At 46.0% G+C, this 17,458-nt stretch overlaps 1 protein-coding gene across 7 annotated transcripts in view; it reads right to left on the bottom strand.

Moving 5' to 3' along the window:
- MAFK (MAF bZIP transcription factor K) overlaps nt 1-17,458 on the bottom strand; it is a 133,190-nt gene that overhangs the window by 21,867 nt on the left and 93,865 nt on the right. For all 7 annotated transcript variants that reach the window (XM_086940599.1, XM_086940600.1, XM_086940602.1 and 4 more), the window contains one exon: nt 2,095-2,174. In XM_086940599.1, coding sequence (XP_086796725.1) covers nt 2,095-2,174 — 80 coding nt within the window. The remainder of the gene's footprint in view (nt 1-2,094; nt 2,175-17,458) is intronic.

The raw sequence follows: 17,458 nt of genomic DNA, 5'->3' as shown, positions 1-17,458 counted from the left end.
GCCATACTCCCTGATGAAAAACGTTTTGGCCGACTGCTCCATTCGTTTGGATTACCTATCAGCAGATGCAATTGGTAAAGAGCTTGCTGATAACTTAGAAGAACAAGAAGCTTTGGACTACTAGGCTTTCTGGTGAAGGATGGGAAGACCGAAAAGCTGGATCCCCAGGAGCTACCTTGTACCTTCTAACCACTGTCCTGGAAACAGCAGAGGAAGACATTGGCTTTTGCCAAACATCCAAGATCGGCTTGGTTAAAGCCTCATTGAATTTCAACAATGGTTCTCATGCAGAAGTCGACGAATGGAGAAGCTCTGTGAGAATGTTAGATTTCAATTTATCTCTGGAAAGCGACAACTCTAAAAGGACTGCGGCTTTTTTAATTACAGCATGATAGGAAGTCACCTTAGGAGGTGGCAAGCCCTTATGTGATGTCAATTCCCACTCAGGGGAGGTATCCTGACCACTAGCCTTTAGTAATCCCTCAAAATCAGGGTCACGGTCCACTAGCTCTCCTCCTTCAGTCCCATCATGCTCCTCTTGATATTCCTCTTTCTCCAACAGTTTTTGAGCCTCTCCGAGATCTCATCTTTGGTATCGGCGGTGCCAGACATGGGACGGTGACTTCGGAACCGGCATCGTAGGAGGGTCCAAACGAACAGGGCTTGAAGTTGGCGGAGGTCGAACCGGTTCGCATCCATCCAAAGGAACACAACCCCCTGGAAACTTTAACTGTGTCAGCAACCTAGGCGCCGGTCGAGGCCAACTTCCTGGTGCCATACGCATAAAGGGCATGAATGGCATCTAGGTAAAATGAGGGGGAAACTGTCTCTGAGAGTAAGCTAACAGACCCAAGGGGCCAGCATGCGCACCCGTGGGATTTGCAGCCCTTACGAAAATGCTAAACATAGCATTTAAAAAATATGACGGATCTGATTCCAGAGTCTGGAATGCAGGATATGCTGGATCTGGAACTAAGGGCCCTGAAGCCATATGTGGATACACCAAATTCAGCTCCGGCTGTGGAGGAGGTGTTCTCGGTGCTGGAGGTGGAGTAGCAGATGTCGGCGCTGGAGGAGTAACATTCCTCAGAGTCAGAAGAGTACCAGCCCTTGGTGCCGGAGACATCTCTGGTGAAGGAGTTGGAGAGATCTCATCCTTGCGATGATGCCTAGGACTCGAAGACACCAACTTTGGAGTTGCTTCCTTCGAAGAACGACACAGAGAACCATAGTGATGCTTCTTCTTGTGCTTCTTGGAGGACCTTGAAGTATGAGGGTCTGAGATCTCCTGCGACCTCTCTTCCGGCTTTTGGGCATGAACAACTTGGCCTCCCTTTCCTTTAGATTCATCCGCTTACACGAAGAGCATGTCCCGAAGTTGTGATCCGAAGACAGGCACCACAAACAATCTTCGTGCGGGTCAGTGATGGACATCAGGCCCCCCTCATTTCCTGCACGGCTTGAATCCGACTTTCTAGAAGTAGTCATCTTCAATGGCTACAAAGTCACAGTAACAATGAATACTTCCAGAAATGGCGAGCCTGGGAAAAAACAATTACGCGTTGACAGTGCAGTAAAAAGAGAACTGACGTCAGCACGCCACCGAGGTCTTCTTATGGCTCCGATGACGTCACGCGGAGTCGCATATGGAGGGGTTTCATTGTGACGTCGACGTGGGAGAGCTGAGAAACGTTTCAGTTGAATGCTGCACATTGGGGTAATTTAAAAGGTGATGAATCTACAGGCAGGTGTATCCATCAAAAAATAAATTAGTAATAACATTTTTTTTTTAGAGCTGCCACAAACTAAAGTATGTTACCTTTAACCAACTGACCTAACATTTTATCGACCTCACAAGGACCATGGGCCGAGTAGACCTGCAGGTTAATGGGTAGGCACATTGAACATTTTTGTAACCTACTTTGCTTTATACTCAGTGATGCGAATTGGTATATAAATAATGCTGTGAAACGTCTGCAATAATTGCTTGTTTTTATGGAAGTACTGACTAGTATGGAACAGGTTACGGTTTTAGTGTCCTGCAAGCTAATACACATCGACAATGTTCGTTTTTAAGCCAAGAGCTGTACGTACCTTTAAAGCCTTGTTTGGTTTAGGATTAGTCGTCATAACCTGTAAGCAATCACCAGGACACAACTGCTTGGAAAATGCAACTAAAGAAACAAAGGGAAAACAAATACATAATTAAGGATAAAAGGATGGAAATAAAACTGGATTTAATACAACAAAAACTATTTTACATAATAGGTCATGTCCTTCAACACTAAATTTACATACAACCCCACACCACTGAAGTGCATGCTCGTCAACTGCCGATCCGCTGTTTTACACGCCACGGAAATTTCGGAAACAATCCTGAGTGAATCCATTGATATCGCATTCCTCACAGAAACCTGGCTAAATGACCACTCAACGAGCATACTTGACCTACTCTCCCCTCCTGGATACTCTATTCTCAGAAAAGATAGAACAGACAGAGTGGGGGGTGGTCCTGCCATTATCTTAAAAATGATTTTCAGATATCCATTGTCACTAACCCAGGCTACTACTCCTGCGAATACCTGGAAGCTGAACTGTCAACTCAAAACTCCCTCCCAATTCGCCTACACAACATCTATCGCCCCCTGGGATCACCACAGCCCTTCATTGAGGACTTATCTGAGCTCCTGACGAAATCTGCATTATCCAACTCAAAAAAATCTCTTTCTTGAGGTTCTAAACCTTCATTGGAATGATACCAATGACCCCACTATCTCCCTCATCACTACTCTCCTTGAGATCAGTGAACTTAAACAACTTTGCTTATCCCCAACACACTCCAAAGGTGCCATACTGGACGTCATTCTGTCTAACGAAGATCTGACCTCCGTGACCAATATCATCCCCATTGACTGGTCTGATCATCACCTTATACTGTTCACCATGGATACCTCAGCAAGCCTCCCTGCCCCTAAAGTCAACAGACCTAAGAAATTGACCAGAAACCTAAAATGTATCTCCCCAGACGCTCTCCAATCTAAACTCAAAGCTCAACTCCTTCTCATTCCCCACTCACAAAATGCGAATGAGTTCACTGAACTCTTCAATAATACGGTCACTGGTATTCTTGACGAACTGGCCCCGCCTAAACTCAAAAACCAAAGTACACCCCCTCAAACTCTTGGTTTAATACCCTGATAAATAATGAAAGACGGGCATTCAGACTAGCGGAAAGAACCTGGAGACACCATCCCTCACCTACCCATCTTGCACGTCTCAGACGTGCTAGATCCACGTTAAAAAAACACATCCTCAAGCAAAAGGCATCCTTCTTCCGCACTCAACTTGATCGTGCCAAAAACAGACCCAGGGAACTCTTCAATATAATTTGTAACCAAACTTCCCCAGCACCTCCTAATATGACAGCCTCCTCAGCCAGAAACAACGAAATTGACCATTTCTTCTCTGAAAAAATTGCCAAAATTGATCAATCCTTCCTTCCCACACAACCACCCTCCAACTCGCTCACTAACGACCATTCTCACCCACCCACTTCTCTACCCCCCCCCCAACCACTCCACTGGCCTCCCTTCTACCACTTCACCGGCTACCAACTCCCCTAACTCACAACTAAAGAACAATGCCTCCTTGCTCAACTTCCTCCCCGCCACTGAGCTAGAAGTCCTCAAAATAATTGGCAATCTTAAACCGTCCTCCCACACAAAAGACCCTGTACCCTCCAACCTTGTCCCTACCCTTAAGCACATCATCGCCCCATTCTGGACCAAAATCATCAACACCTCTCTCTCCACGGCCTGTGTCCCCACCTCCCTTCAACTTGAACAAATCTCGCCCATAATTAAAAATCCTAATGCTGACCCAAATTACCTAAACAATCTCCGCCCTATCACTAACCTCCTCCTTCTCTCAAAGGTCCTTGAAAAATGTGTCCTACTACAACATGACAAACACATCGAAAACTTCAACCTACTCAACCCCCTTCAGTCTGGCCTCAGGAAAGGCTGCAGCACTGAAACGGCAATGCTCGATTTCATAGATGACATCCATCAATCACTTGATAATGGCGGGACCTGCCTTCTCATCCTCCTTGATCTCTCCGCAGCATTCGATCCAGTCAACCATTCAGCCCTACTTTATGTTCTTAGGATCCGTTTCGGCCTTAATGGCACCGCCTTCAAATGGTTCACCTCTTACCTTCAACACCGAACTCAGCAAATCAAAATTCAAAATTGTCTCTCTAACCCCACTCCAGTCTCCCTTGGAGTCCCCCAAGGATCTATTCTCTCTCCTTCCCTCTTTAACCTCTTTATGGAACCCCTCACTCTCATTCTCAAACAAGCAGGCATTAACTACCTTCTATATGCCAATGGCACTGAAATCTATTACAAGATTAAAACTCATGCTGACATCTTACACCTGAACAACACCCTTTAAAAGATCCAATCCTGGTTCCATTCAAATCATCTCAACCTTAACCCTAATAAAACTGAAGTAATTCTCTTCTCCCCTAAAAAGAACCCTCTCCCCATTCAATCATGGATTTCAGACCTTAATGCACTCAACTGCTCACTCACACTGTCCAACTCCGTCAAATCTCTTGGCATTTCTATCGACAACACCCTCACCCTTAATGTTCCATCAAAAACTATACCAAAGGAGCCCTCTTCACTCTCCGTCACCTCACGAAAATCAAACCAGTCATACCCACCGATGATTTTAAACTTGCAGTTCAATCACTAGTTCTTTCACGTATTTACTATGGCAACGGAATCCCCAAGGCCCACCTTGCTCCAATCAAAGCTGTGCTCAACCTTGCAGCCAGGCTCATCACAGACTGCAAACGCTTCGATCATTTCTCCCCAGCTCTCAAATCACTTAAATGGCTCCCTATGGAAGGTAGATCAGCTTACAAAACTGCCTGCATTACTGATAAAGCCCTCCACCAAAACACTCCGCAGTACCTCTCCAAGAAACTCCTCATTGCTGATACCACTCGTCCTCTGAGAAGCACCAACGCCCTCCTCCTAATTCCACCTCTGCATAAAAAGAAAGCCACACAATCTCGCTCCTTCTCTGGCAATGCCCCTACTATCTGGAATACCCTCCCAAAAAACCTGCGCTGTAACCCCTCTTACGCCAGCTTCAGAAAAGACCTCAAATCCCACCTCCTTAACTACTATTGGGGATCCTAACCTGAGCCCGACTGCAGATCTCTTTTCACCGTACCATATTTGTTTCAGTGATATATGTCCCTCTTCCTGTACTCCACTTTACCTAAATTACTTGAAATGTATTGCTCCAGCTCTTGTTTTATTCCTTCTTGATTTGTAATGTTGTTTTTTAGGTCTCGCCTGTCGATGCGCATGCGCATCGAGCAAGCGAGACTATAGGGGCTCATCCACTCTTTATCTAACTGCAAGGAATCGTGGCGATTCCTTGCAGTGCCCGTGACTTTTAAGGTCAATGCGCATGCGCATTAAGCTTATGCGCATGCGCATTGACCTTAAAAGTCACGGGCGCGTGCACGTCCGTGTTTGTTTACCCTTGCCTACTCTCTCTCTCCCCTCTCCGCCCCCGTTCCGCCCCCTCCCCTTCCCGCCGTGTCGCATTTCTCCTCCCCCCTCCCCTCTCTTCCCTCCGGCTTTTTTTTTTGTTTTGTTTATTTTACCCGCCGTGTCTCCGATCCTTTCGCTCTCCTCCCCCCTCCTCCTCCCCTCCCATGCCTGCCTGCCTGCCTCAACTCTCCGCCTCCCGATCTTTTCCTAGCTCCTGATCTTCTCCTGCCGGGGTTCCGATTTCCCTTGCACCCCCGATCGTCCCCTGATTTCCTCTTGTTGGCTCCAGAGCTGCATCCATTCCGGAGACGAAGTGAAATATATAGCACATCACTAGAGTCAGTGGGAGCTGTAATGTGTCCGTTAGACCCCGAGGAGTCCTGCATTGATCTACATGCCGCTTTGCACATCCATGAGAAATGTGGTATTTTTTTTGTTCTGAGATGTTTTCTTGTGTTTTTCTCACGTGTGGAGCTTTCAAATGGGGAAATGTATTGCAGTAGTAGTGGAAATGTGATCGAAGGGCTTTCTTTGGTTCAACTTAGCTGTTGTGTGGCAGCCTGCCTTCAGCATAACTATTTGCTGTTTTGTTTACCCTTGCCTACTCTCTCTCTCCCCTCTCCGCCCCCGTTCCGCCCCCTCCCCTTCCCGCCGTGTCGCATTTCTCCTCCCCCCTCCCCTCTCTTCCCTCCGGCTTTTTTTTTGTTTTGTTTATTTTACCCGCCGTGTCTCCGATCCTTTCGCTCTCCTCCCCCCTCCTCCTCCCCTCCCATGCCTGCCTGCCTGCCTCAACTCTCCGCCTCCCGATCTTTTCCTAGCTCCTGATCTTCTCCTGCCGGGGTTCCGATTTCCCTTGCACCCCCGATCGTCCCCTGATTTCCTCTTGTTGGCTCCAGAGCTGCATCCATTCCGGAGACGAAGTGAAATATATAGCACATCACTAGAGTCAGTGGGAGCTGTAATGTGTCCGTTAGACCCCTAGGAGTCCTGCATTGATCTACATGCCGCTTTGCACATCCATGAGAAATGTGGTATTTTTTTTGTTCTGAGATGTTTTCTTGTGTTTTTCTCACGTGTGGAGCTTTCAAATGGGGAAATGTATTGCAATAGTAGTGGAAATGTGATCGAAGGGCTTTCTTTGGTTCAACTTAGCTGTTGTGTGGCAGCCTGCCTTCAGCATAACTATTTGCTGTTTAGTCGAACTGCCTGGACACGTGGCTTTCTTCCATAAGCATTGTTCATAGCGTCTCTCGTTTTGTTGTTCAGTTTTGCATCTAGGGACTTTCATGTTTTGTTCGTGTATGCTGATGTACTAATTAATGGCTGTGGTCCTCAAAGTGCCTACATGCGCATCCCCTCCGCTCCCCCATGTTGTCGTCACTTACTTTGTAGTGTTCTAACTTTCTGAATCCTTCTTCTTTCTACCTTGATCGTTTCTCCTCCGCGATCTGTTGTCCGCCTGCTTCATTCTGCCTCTCCCCACCTCACCCCCCACCCCACCCCAATCCCCCGCCCGCCTTCCCAGCCCATGCCGTCTTCTTCCAGCCCACAGTCGCCCCTTCAAGGCCGTGTTTCGAAGCTGTGGCCGCCTCTCTCCCGGTGAACGCACTTGGATGTTACGGTGTGACTAGAGCGCCATGAACACATCCCCTCTCTGGCCCATGACGTAAGCTGGATTCCTTGGACGGACCACAGTGTTCTCGTGCTGCTGTCTCCATGTGGCTGTTGCTTAGCGACATGGCAGATTTCGCTTCTCAGCAGACAAGAGCAATGGACGTTTGCAGCACCACAGGCAACTTGCAGGGAGGCTCGCGCACTTCAAGGGGTCTCTTTGATGGTTCAAGGTAGGTTTTTATCTGAAACCTCCCGTGTATCTGCTCCCCTAGCATTAGATTGCTTTACTAACCTCTCTCTTGTGGGAAGCTGCACACCGCTTCCAATTCATCACTTTCTTCCTTCCCCAACCTGCATCACGACTCGCAGTGACCACAGTCCCCCAGCACTTGTCTCCATCCCCACACTCGTAGTGAACCATTCCACTCGCAGTGACGGGATCTGCTCGTCAATATATATCTCACATTGCCAGGGAAGTTTCCAGGCACTAAGCATAGTAGATAAATGAAAACATCTGTATAGTGCCCTTAGAGGAAACGATCCCTACGTTCTATTCATTGGAGCGACTGCGGGTTAATAGGTGTGACGTCATAAATACGGCACTCAGTTCATTTAGACATGTTGGCGCCAAAAGCTTTGTGCACTAGCGTCTCGGGAATACTGCAATCTAGCGCTCAACGAGGCCGGACAGCTGTGTTTCATCCTCTCGAGCACAGACCATATGCACAAACACAGGGGCAACCCTGACACCCAAAAGCTCACTTACGTACATTTGTAGTAAAATCAGACATTTTTAAGGTAGTAAACTCACTCACTCACCCTCACTCATCCCACACCCTCACTCACCCTCACTCAACCCCTCACCCTCAACCCCTCACCCTCAACCCCTCACCCTCAACCTCTCACTCACCCTCACTCTCACTCATCCTCACTCTCACTCATCCTCGCTCACCCTCAACCCCTCACCCTCACTCACCCTCACCCTCACTCACCCTCATCCACCCTCAACACCTCACCCACACTCACCCTCACTCACCCTCAACCCCTCACCCTCACTCACCCTCAACGCCTCACCCTCAATCACCCTCAACCCCTCACCCACCTTCACTCACCCTCACTCACCCTCACCCACCCTCAACCCCTCATCCTCACTCACCCTCAACCCCTCACCCTCACTCACCCTCAACCCCTCACCCTCACCCTCACTCACCCCCACTCACCCTCAACCCCTCACCCTCACTCACCCTCAACCCCTCACCCTCAACCCCTCACCCTCAACCCCTCACCCTCAATCCCTCACCCTCACCCACCCTCACCCACCCTCACCCACCCTCACTCACCCTCACCCACCCTCACCCACCCTCACTCACCCTCACTCACCCTCACTCACCCTCACCCACCCTCACCCACCCTCAACCCCTCACCCACCCTCAACCCCTCACCCTCACTCACCCCCACTCACCCTCAACCCCTCACCCACCCTCACCCTCACTCACCCTCAACCCCTCAATCCCTCACCCTCACTCACCCTCAACCCCTCAGCCTCACCCTCACTCACCCTCAACCCCTCACCCTCACTCACCCTCAACCCCTCACCCTCACTCACCCTCAACCCCTCACCCTCACTCACCCTCACCATCACTCACCCTCAACGCCTCACCATCAACCCCTCACCCACCCTCAACCCCTCACCCTCACTCACCCCCACTCACCCTCAACCCCTCACCCACCCTCACCCTCACTCACCCTCAACCCCTCAATCCCTCACCCTCACTCACCCTCAACCCCTCAGCCTCACCCTCACTCACCCTCAACCCCTCACCCTCACTCACCCTCAACCCCTCACCCTCACTCACCCTCAACCCCTCACCCTCACTCACCCTCACCATCACTCACCCTCAACGCCTCACCCTCACTCACTCACCCTCACTCACCCTCAACGCCTCACCCTCAACGCCTCACCCTCACTCACCCTCAACACCTCACCCTCACTCACCCTCAACACCTCACCCTCACTCACCCTCAACACCTCACCCTCACTCACCCTCACCATCACTCACCCTCAACCCCTCACTCACCCTCAACCCCTCACCCCCTCACCCTCACTCACCCTCAACCCCTCACCCCCTCAACCCCTCACCCTCACTCACCCTCAACCCCTCACCCTCACCCACCTTCACTCACCCTCACTCACCCTCACCCACCCTCAACCCCTCACCCTCACTCACCCTCAACCCCTCACCCTCACTCACCCTCAACCCCTCACCCTCACCCTCACTCACCCCCACTCACCCTCAACCCCTCACCCTCACTCACCCTCAACCCCTCACCCTCACTCACCCTCAACCCCTCACCCTCAATCCCTCACCCTCACACTCACCCACACTCACCCACACTCACCCTCACCCACCCTCACTCACCCTCACTCACCCTCACCCACCCTCACTCACCCTCACTCACCCTCACTCACCCTCACCCTCACTCACCCTCACCCTCATTCACCCTCACTCAGCGCAACCACAGCATCTTCACTAAATATATGTAATAAACTTTAAGCTATTGGCAATATAAAATAAAATCCATTTTATTTACTTATTAATTATTGATTGTTTTTTAAAGCCATTGATTTTTTTAATATCAATACATATAAGTCACAGATAAGTCCCGTTAATACAAAACATGTTGCTTTACAAATGCTAGAGGTGTCACATTTACAAAAATTATAACTATTGGCTTTGTAAAGAAGAAAGCTATTAATTTAGCTATTTAGAAAAAACAACACATGAATAAAAAACAAAAAAATAAATAACACCTATAGCTCAAACTTTCCTACTGCGAGACCTATTGCATTTCCAATGCAATAGGTCTCGGAGCATTTGAGTTAGAGCTTTTAGAAATGTTTATGGCTTTTTTTTTTTAATTCTTTAGCATTGGCTACAGGAAACAAAAATGCTAAAGATTTACAAAAAAACCCATAAACAATTCTAAAAGCACTAACTCTAATGCTGCGAGACCTATTGCATTTCTAATGCTTGTTACTTTGGATATTTCACACTGCTTTTTCCTTACCCTTGGTTTTATGCTTTTATACCAGGTTTGCCTTATTCTATCCTGATCATGTAAAGCGCTCTGATACCTCTGGGTCTAGCCAGCGCTATATAAAACTTTTAAAATAAAATAAAAATAAAAGGACAATATAACTTTTATTGTCTTAAGCATTAGCCACGTTGAAATTTCGCCCCCCTGTGCAACTTTTCTTTGTTGCAATAGTGTTACTGTTTTTTTTGTAAACCCCCTGTGCCACCTTCAAGCCAATCATTAACCTACACATCAACAAAGTACTTTATTTAGACAATGAAGTCTGTCAAAGTGCATTAGTGCCAAATGGAATTAAAATTATAGACAATGTCACAATGTTTCAAAAAAACTTCGGCGATTTGACAGATCACCCATAGATCATCAGCAGGTTCTTTAATGGTGGTATAGTTATATTTTAAATGCAATTCAATAAGCAACGAGTAACTTGGTTAAATAATCTTTAGTTAAAATTTCGCCGTGCATAGCTTGCTAATACTGTCAAGTCAGCTTGGGTAACAACCAGTACTTTAAGAAGCAACACTATATATATATATTTGAAAGTAGTCTTTGAGGCTACTGGTATTCAAGGTTTCTCCCCTTCTTCATTTTGGGCTACTGAATTGATTCTTAGTTGCTAACCTACACCTTAAGTAAGTGCCAAGGACATTCCCGATGAGAGTGACCCAAATGTCACACAGATAACCTCTCCAAATAAACTTTTCCCAGTGGCCAACAGTCTGTAACCTAAAAGGAAACAGACAAATGCTAAGGGGGTCATTGCCAAGACATTTGAACTTAATTATTTGTAAGATTTTTCTTCTACCTCTAGCTCAGCAGAGCGAACCTATATTAGATAAGTTGGCCTAAGTGAAAGAATATTTTTTTGAGAATGCCAGGGGCTCCCTTCAACTAGCTGCTACTGTTGCAGAATGCCAGTCTGCTTAGTGTGTGGAAGTAGGACATGTACCCACAAATGCAGAAAGTCATGTATTGCCCCTCCCCCCCCCCAAAAAAACCATCAGACCTGCTTCCTAGTGCATTGGGAATTTGTATTGATTTAAGGATCCAATGTATACAAAGGAAATGAAGGGCACATGCACGAGTTGCAGAGAGCTTGCCAGCAACTGCACACTACTGCCAAGAAGATATAAAGTGCACTTGCACACTACTGGTTCTCTATACACTGCAATACTAAATAATACACAGAAATCCAAACTGCATGACTGTAACAATGATCCTCTACATCGGATGTTTTCAAACACAGGGTATGGATCCTAGTTAAGTTGCAAGTATGCTTTGATGGGATCATGAAGTGGTACGAAAATCCATCCATTCAGTTAACAAATACAGAAATGTTGAAAAAAGTAGTTCAAAGGATTATAACATTAGTGGAGCGTCGTATACTGACGGTAACAGGGATCAGGTCAAGGCAAAGATTGACAGTCAGGAGAAAGTACATAAACGGCACTTCTCGTTTTCCAAGTGCTTTCTTTGTCTCATTCAAGACTGAGCCATTACGGAGGAATGGTGGAAGCATGGATTGGCTTGGTGGAGCGGGATGAGTGCGTAAAAGGAGGAGTAAGAGCCAGGACTAATGATCTAATTGAGACTACCAAGTTCCGAGCTGACAAAGGTACTACCTTCGTCGACCTACTACATTTAAGGATTACCATTTACAGAAAAGATATTTCTCTGAAAGTTCTCCCACCAGCATTGTGGAAACAATCAACGAATATGTCCGAGCAAGCCAGGTTGCTCTAAGTATGAGGACCAGGCAGTATTTTTTTCTCTTTGAGATACAAACCTTAAAGTATGGATTTATTTCTGAAAACCAAACAAAACAAGGACTGTCAATGCATTAAAGCCTGCACCGTCATGTAAGCCTATAATACCCACGGTAGGCACACAGTCGTGGCATTATTCTGCACATGAAAAACAAAATAATTGTGGGGAGTACATTTAGTATGTAATCATCGGAGATATACCGTGCAAGAGTACTGAAGACATTAGCACTGGCATCCGCAGCTATAGACAGATGCTAATAAAAACTATCAGCCACATGCATTAAAGGAAATTGCATTCGCAAACGGTGCGAATCGCAAAATTCGGCCGTTTGCGAATGCAATTTCCATTTTTGGGATGCATTAACATTTTGTAATTTTTGCAATTTAAGAAATCGCAAAATTGCGATTTCTTAAATTGCGATTGCATTTAAGGAATCTCAAATTGAGATTCCTTAAATGCAATGCATCAAACTCTGAAAATTTGCGAATTTACAAATAAGAGGAGCAAATTACCATGAAGTTGACCTTCATGGTAATTTGCAAAAACTTTGAAAAATGCACTAAAGTGCATTTTTCAACATTCCATTATACACACACACACATTATGGTGAATTGCAAATTAAGAATGTCTTTCCATTCATTCCTATGGGCCTCTAGGCCCATAGGAATGGATGGGGAAGTATTCCTGAATTGTGATTCTCAATTAGAGAAACACAATTAAGGAATTTTAAGAAATCGCTATTTTTATAGCGATTTCTTGATGCATTGCAGTTTGCAATTCCTTAATAGCGATTCCTTATTTTTTGCAATTAAGGAATCGCAAAATGCAATATTGATGCATGTGCCTGATAGTTCCTAGCGTTGAAACTTCCCTTGCAGTACATGGGAACAGAACAGCTTGTTTCTTTATTGAGGCAAGTTTTGCTTAGTGCGGGCTTCCAACACATTGGGGAAGGTGGTTTTCTGGCAGCTAACTGTCAGTAAGTTTGTTTTCAGACTGAAGCTCTGTCCTTACAAACAAGGCAGCTATCCTCATATATGCGGCAGGAAAACAAAATAGGTGAGCAGTGCAGACACAGCCCTACCACATGATCAGCAGGTTTACCTTTGCCTCTCACCTTTACGTAAGGTCTTTGTGTACCAGAAACACCAGGAAGGTAATCTTTCAAAGGTCTATGTACTATTCATCCCAACTTGCTATGAATTAGACTTCGTAATTTAATCATCCTGGTAGGGGGCAAAACTCCAAAATAAGTACAAAACATGCTAAATGTTGCATCTTTTGATAAATACTTCCAGAAAATGATGTTTAGGAGAAAACTATGGCCAAATTCATACCTATGAATGCATACAATGAGTACAAGTCCTTGATAACCACCGATGACAACTTAACTCTTGCTGCGTGAGAGTGGAATCTCTGAGGAGCCTGACGTCACCTGGCCCCGGCTGTCCCTAGTCGAGGAAGGAGAGCTATACCCCTTGTACCTCCTTGAATAGCTCTAAACGAATCTGACATGAGGTCTGCTAAAAGAGAGCGAAGCCATAGCTCGTGAATGTGAAATGTTTCACGGGAATAGCGCACAGATTAATTAAAGACCATAAACTATTTTGTCCCTTTTGTCAAGAATAGCATTTGGGTGGGCCTCTCCTGTGATGATAAAATAGTTAATGGACTTACAAGATTTTACTTTTACCAGTGAAAACAAAGAGGAAAAACAATACTATTGCTGATTGGCTGTCAAGGAATGTGGTGGGTAGGGTAATGAGGTTATGGTCGGTGCTGATAGAAGTGAAAGGGAGTGTGTTCCTGCAACTGTGTAGAAAGAAATAGTAATTGAAGAATGTAAGACCAAGTGAGGAGGTTGGTAGTAGAAGGTTGGGTAGAAGATGATTAAATGAGAAGTTATAAAGGGGCGATAGACAAGTGAGTGTGTGCCTCCATTGAGCTCAAGGCATGAATGAAAATTGCTACTGCCCACTCATTGGCACAGAACATCGGTATAACTACAGTTAGCAGCCTGGACGGTGCCAATGGAATGCTCCTCTTGGGCATTTTAAACGCTGCTTGTGAAATATTAGATTGAATCGGTTGCGAAGAGACATTTTTTTGACACTAGCAGAGAAAACAGATCTGTATCACACCACAGTCTCGTAGAATAATTCTTGTGACAATTTAATTATAAAATAATTACACAGATTTAGTATTCTATCCTCATTGATGTCTTATTAACTTGATTTTATTCAGGGTGAACCCCTCATTTTGTAAAAACCATTAACCCAAGTTTGCCTCTAACAAAGCAAAAGGTAAACCTGTTTGGTACTCTGTATGGCAAAAAGTTTAGAGACAGTTTTCCTTGACAGAGGTTTTGTTCCAGTACAGTAATGTAGATGTAACCAACAACTGGTGTGGAGAGAGAGAGAGAGCAAAACTGAAGTGATGTTGTGACAATTACTGCCCATTGGAACAGGATATGCTGCGAGGTCTCTCGGTGGGATTTGGCACACTGATTGAAAAACCTAGATGAAACAGCAGGGGTGTAATTGCCTGCAGGAGCTTTGAAACTCTCTGAGGCTACTCAATTCTGACATGCTCGTTGTCCAATTATGGAAATACCGGAATTCCCAACCTTCCAAGATCTACCCCAACCACTGCCATCACCTTCGTGAAGACTTGAGGTGCTGATGTCAATCCAAATAGTGAACTTCAATCTGGTAGTGAGTGGACCGTAGCACGTAGCACAGGTCTCTCTTGTGCAATGGCAGTATCGGTGTGTGTTAATATGCGTTGTGCAAGTCGAAGGACACTATCCTTCTTCCAGCGTCAAAAGTGCCAGAGACAGCATCTTGTATTTCTTCTTGGAAAGGAAAAGATTCATGAACCGGAGGTCTACAATCAGATGAAGACTGCCGTCCTTTTTGGGGATCAGGAAGGACTCAAAGAAACATCCTAGCTCAATTCCTTGTTCTATCACCAACGGCCACCGCTCCCTTCTTCAGTAGGGCTGCCAGCTCCTGCTACAGAACTTTGAGATGGCCTTCTGAATAAAGGGGCATTGGGTGAGGGGCCTTTTGGATGTGTAGGACATATCCTCTTTAACTATTTAAATGACCCACTGCCCTAAAGTTATGGCTTCTAGGCCTGTAGCAAGGAGGACACCCAACCTCCCCACTGGCTTCAGATGCTCTGACAAGAGAAAGTTGGTGGGGGCATGGAAAGAAGAGGAGGACGAGGCGAGGGCCGTCTGCTGGGTTCCTGGGGCTCTGCCTTTACCTCTGTCCCTATACTGCTTAAGTAATGGGTTTGATGACTGCTGTAAGGATAGTGACAACTGATGAAAATTAAAGCCTATTTATAAGGCCTTGAACTTTCAAAACTGTTTATAGACCTGCTGCTACAGTTGGAAATCTGGTTGTAGCCCTGCTCTTTTCAAATTTCTCCAGAGCTGAATCAGCGAGTCCGCCATAGAGTTTTGAGACATCAAACTAAGTCCAAAAGTGTGGATCGGACAATAAAAGCATACAGACGATTCTATCACTCTATCAAGTCAACCACGCCCGACTGAATTATTTGTCTGGCGCATCTTGTCCATCGGGCACCAGCTCTGCAAAATGGCTCTTAAGAGGTACTGTCAAATTTGGTATAACCTGCTGTGCCATGTCCAATAATACACGGGTATAGCATGCCATTAAACATGTTGCATTGAAGGTCTTGGGTGCTAGACTACTTAAAGAGTTTCCTGTCCGTTGCCTCTAGTTTGTTTTGAATCCGTCTCAATGGGCTATGCGGAAAGTCTCTGCTGACTGTTTTGTGGAACAGGAGACTTGGACTATTAAACTCTCAGGATAAGAATGGATTAAAAATATAGCCGGGACTCCCAGAGTTGGCCTATATATGTGAGCTTAAACTCTTTTACTGCTGTGGAAAATGTAGGCTTCTGCCATGCTGCTAAAACTGGATCTATCAGAACCTCATTGAGCTGTAAAAAAAAACTTGGAAGATTTGTAAGATTTTGTTTAGACTCAATGGCCGACAGCAGGAGTTCTACGACTTCTGCAGCCTTTTTACTACAGCATTGTAGGATTCCACGTCGGAGAGAGTGAGCCCTGCAGAATACTTCATTTCAGCATCAGGAGATGTGTCTAAACCCCTAACCTCTTTGAAGGTTACTAACTCTGTGAGGGTAATATCGCTATGGTCATCAGTATCATGCCTGGGGGCATCATCCAATGAGTCAGCCAGTCATGAATTGGTCTTATAGCACACGCTTGTACCCTGAGAGTTTAAACCGAGAATATTGATGTTCCTCAATCACCCTTTGAGTTTTCACTTTTGAAGCTAGCGATAGGGTGTTTTTTTTAGTCTACAAGGCTTGGAGCCGTAACCTGCGCAAGTTGCAGTGCTGTGGGCCCGAGAGGCGGTTCCAGGGTATGTAAAAGAAATGGGATTAAGAGAATTGTAGGACGCCCCGCCGGAGGAAATCAAAATGACACCTGTTGAGGTCCCATGGAGGACGAAGGCACACGAGATGCGAGTGGCCTTGTCCAATCTAAAATCCTCATAGACTGCATTAAAAAAAGAATGCTGGGTCTGCGACTGGAGTCAGAATCTCATGGAACAGCTGAAGTACCTGGGGCCCTGGCAATGGCTTGTGCAGGGGAGCAGGGCCTGGCCCCGGAGACAGTGTCTGCAGTGCTGGTCCCCCAGAGGCTGGTAACAATGAATTATGTCTCAAAGGGAGTCCCTACAGGGGAAGGAGAACATTGGGGCAACTTACTCTTCGGATTCACACAATTCTTTGAGAAGTCCCAGTCCCTCCTCTTTTTCTTGTGCATCTGCAGCTTTTCTTTGAATGACCTAGAGGAAGAGTACTCGGATGACCTTGTGTGAGAGCAATATCTGAGGCGACCTCCGCAATAATCCCTGGCTTTAACCAAAAACTATTTTGCCCATCTCCTAATGGCTTTCAATTTCATGTGGGGAGATATGATTAGCTCATGTCATGGTCTGCATTGCTGAAACTAAATATGCAGTAAACCCCACAGAATAGCAGAAAAGTCAAAACTGCAGTATATGTTGAAGGTACATTCAGGAAGGATTGGACAGAACAAAAGGATAGGCCCCAAGCCTCTAAAGCAGTCTAGACCCCTAAGGAGTCTAGCTCATTAAACAGACACTTTGCCATGGCTGCAATAATCCATGTTATGATTATATGAGCATAGGGAGGCATTTGGCCACGTGTAACAAACAGCCTCTGGGTTTAATGTCTGCACCCCATGCCCCCGGTTTTCTAAAAGCACCGCATAGAGCTTTTGACTAAGCGTAGTGGGGCCTGGAAACATGATGCGACCTATAGTCACACATCATGAACCCAGCCCCCATTGCAGTCGCACATACCTGGAACCCAG

Source organism: Lissotriton vulgaris, chromosome 10 (assembly GCF_964263255.1).
Source record: "Lissotriton vulgaris chromosome 10, aLisVul1.2, whole genome shotgun sequence".
Taxonomy (NCBI): Eukaryota; Metazoa; Chordata; class Amphibia; order Caudata; family Salamandridae; genus Lissotriton; species Lissotriton vulgaris.
The sequence above is the reverse complement of the archived record's forward strand: the minus strand, read 5'-3'. Positions and strand labels throughout refer to the sequence as shown.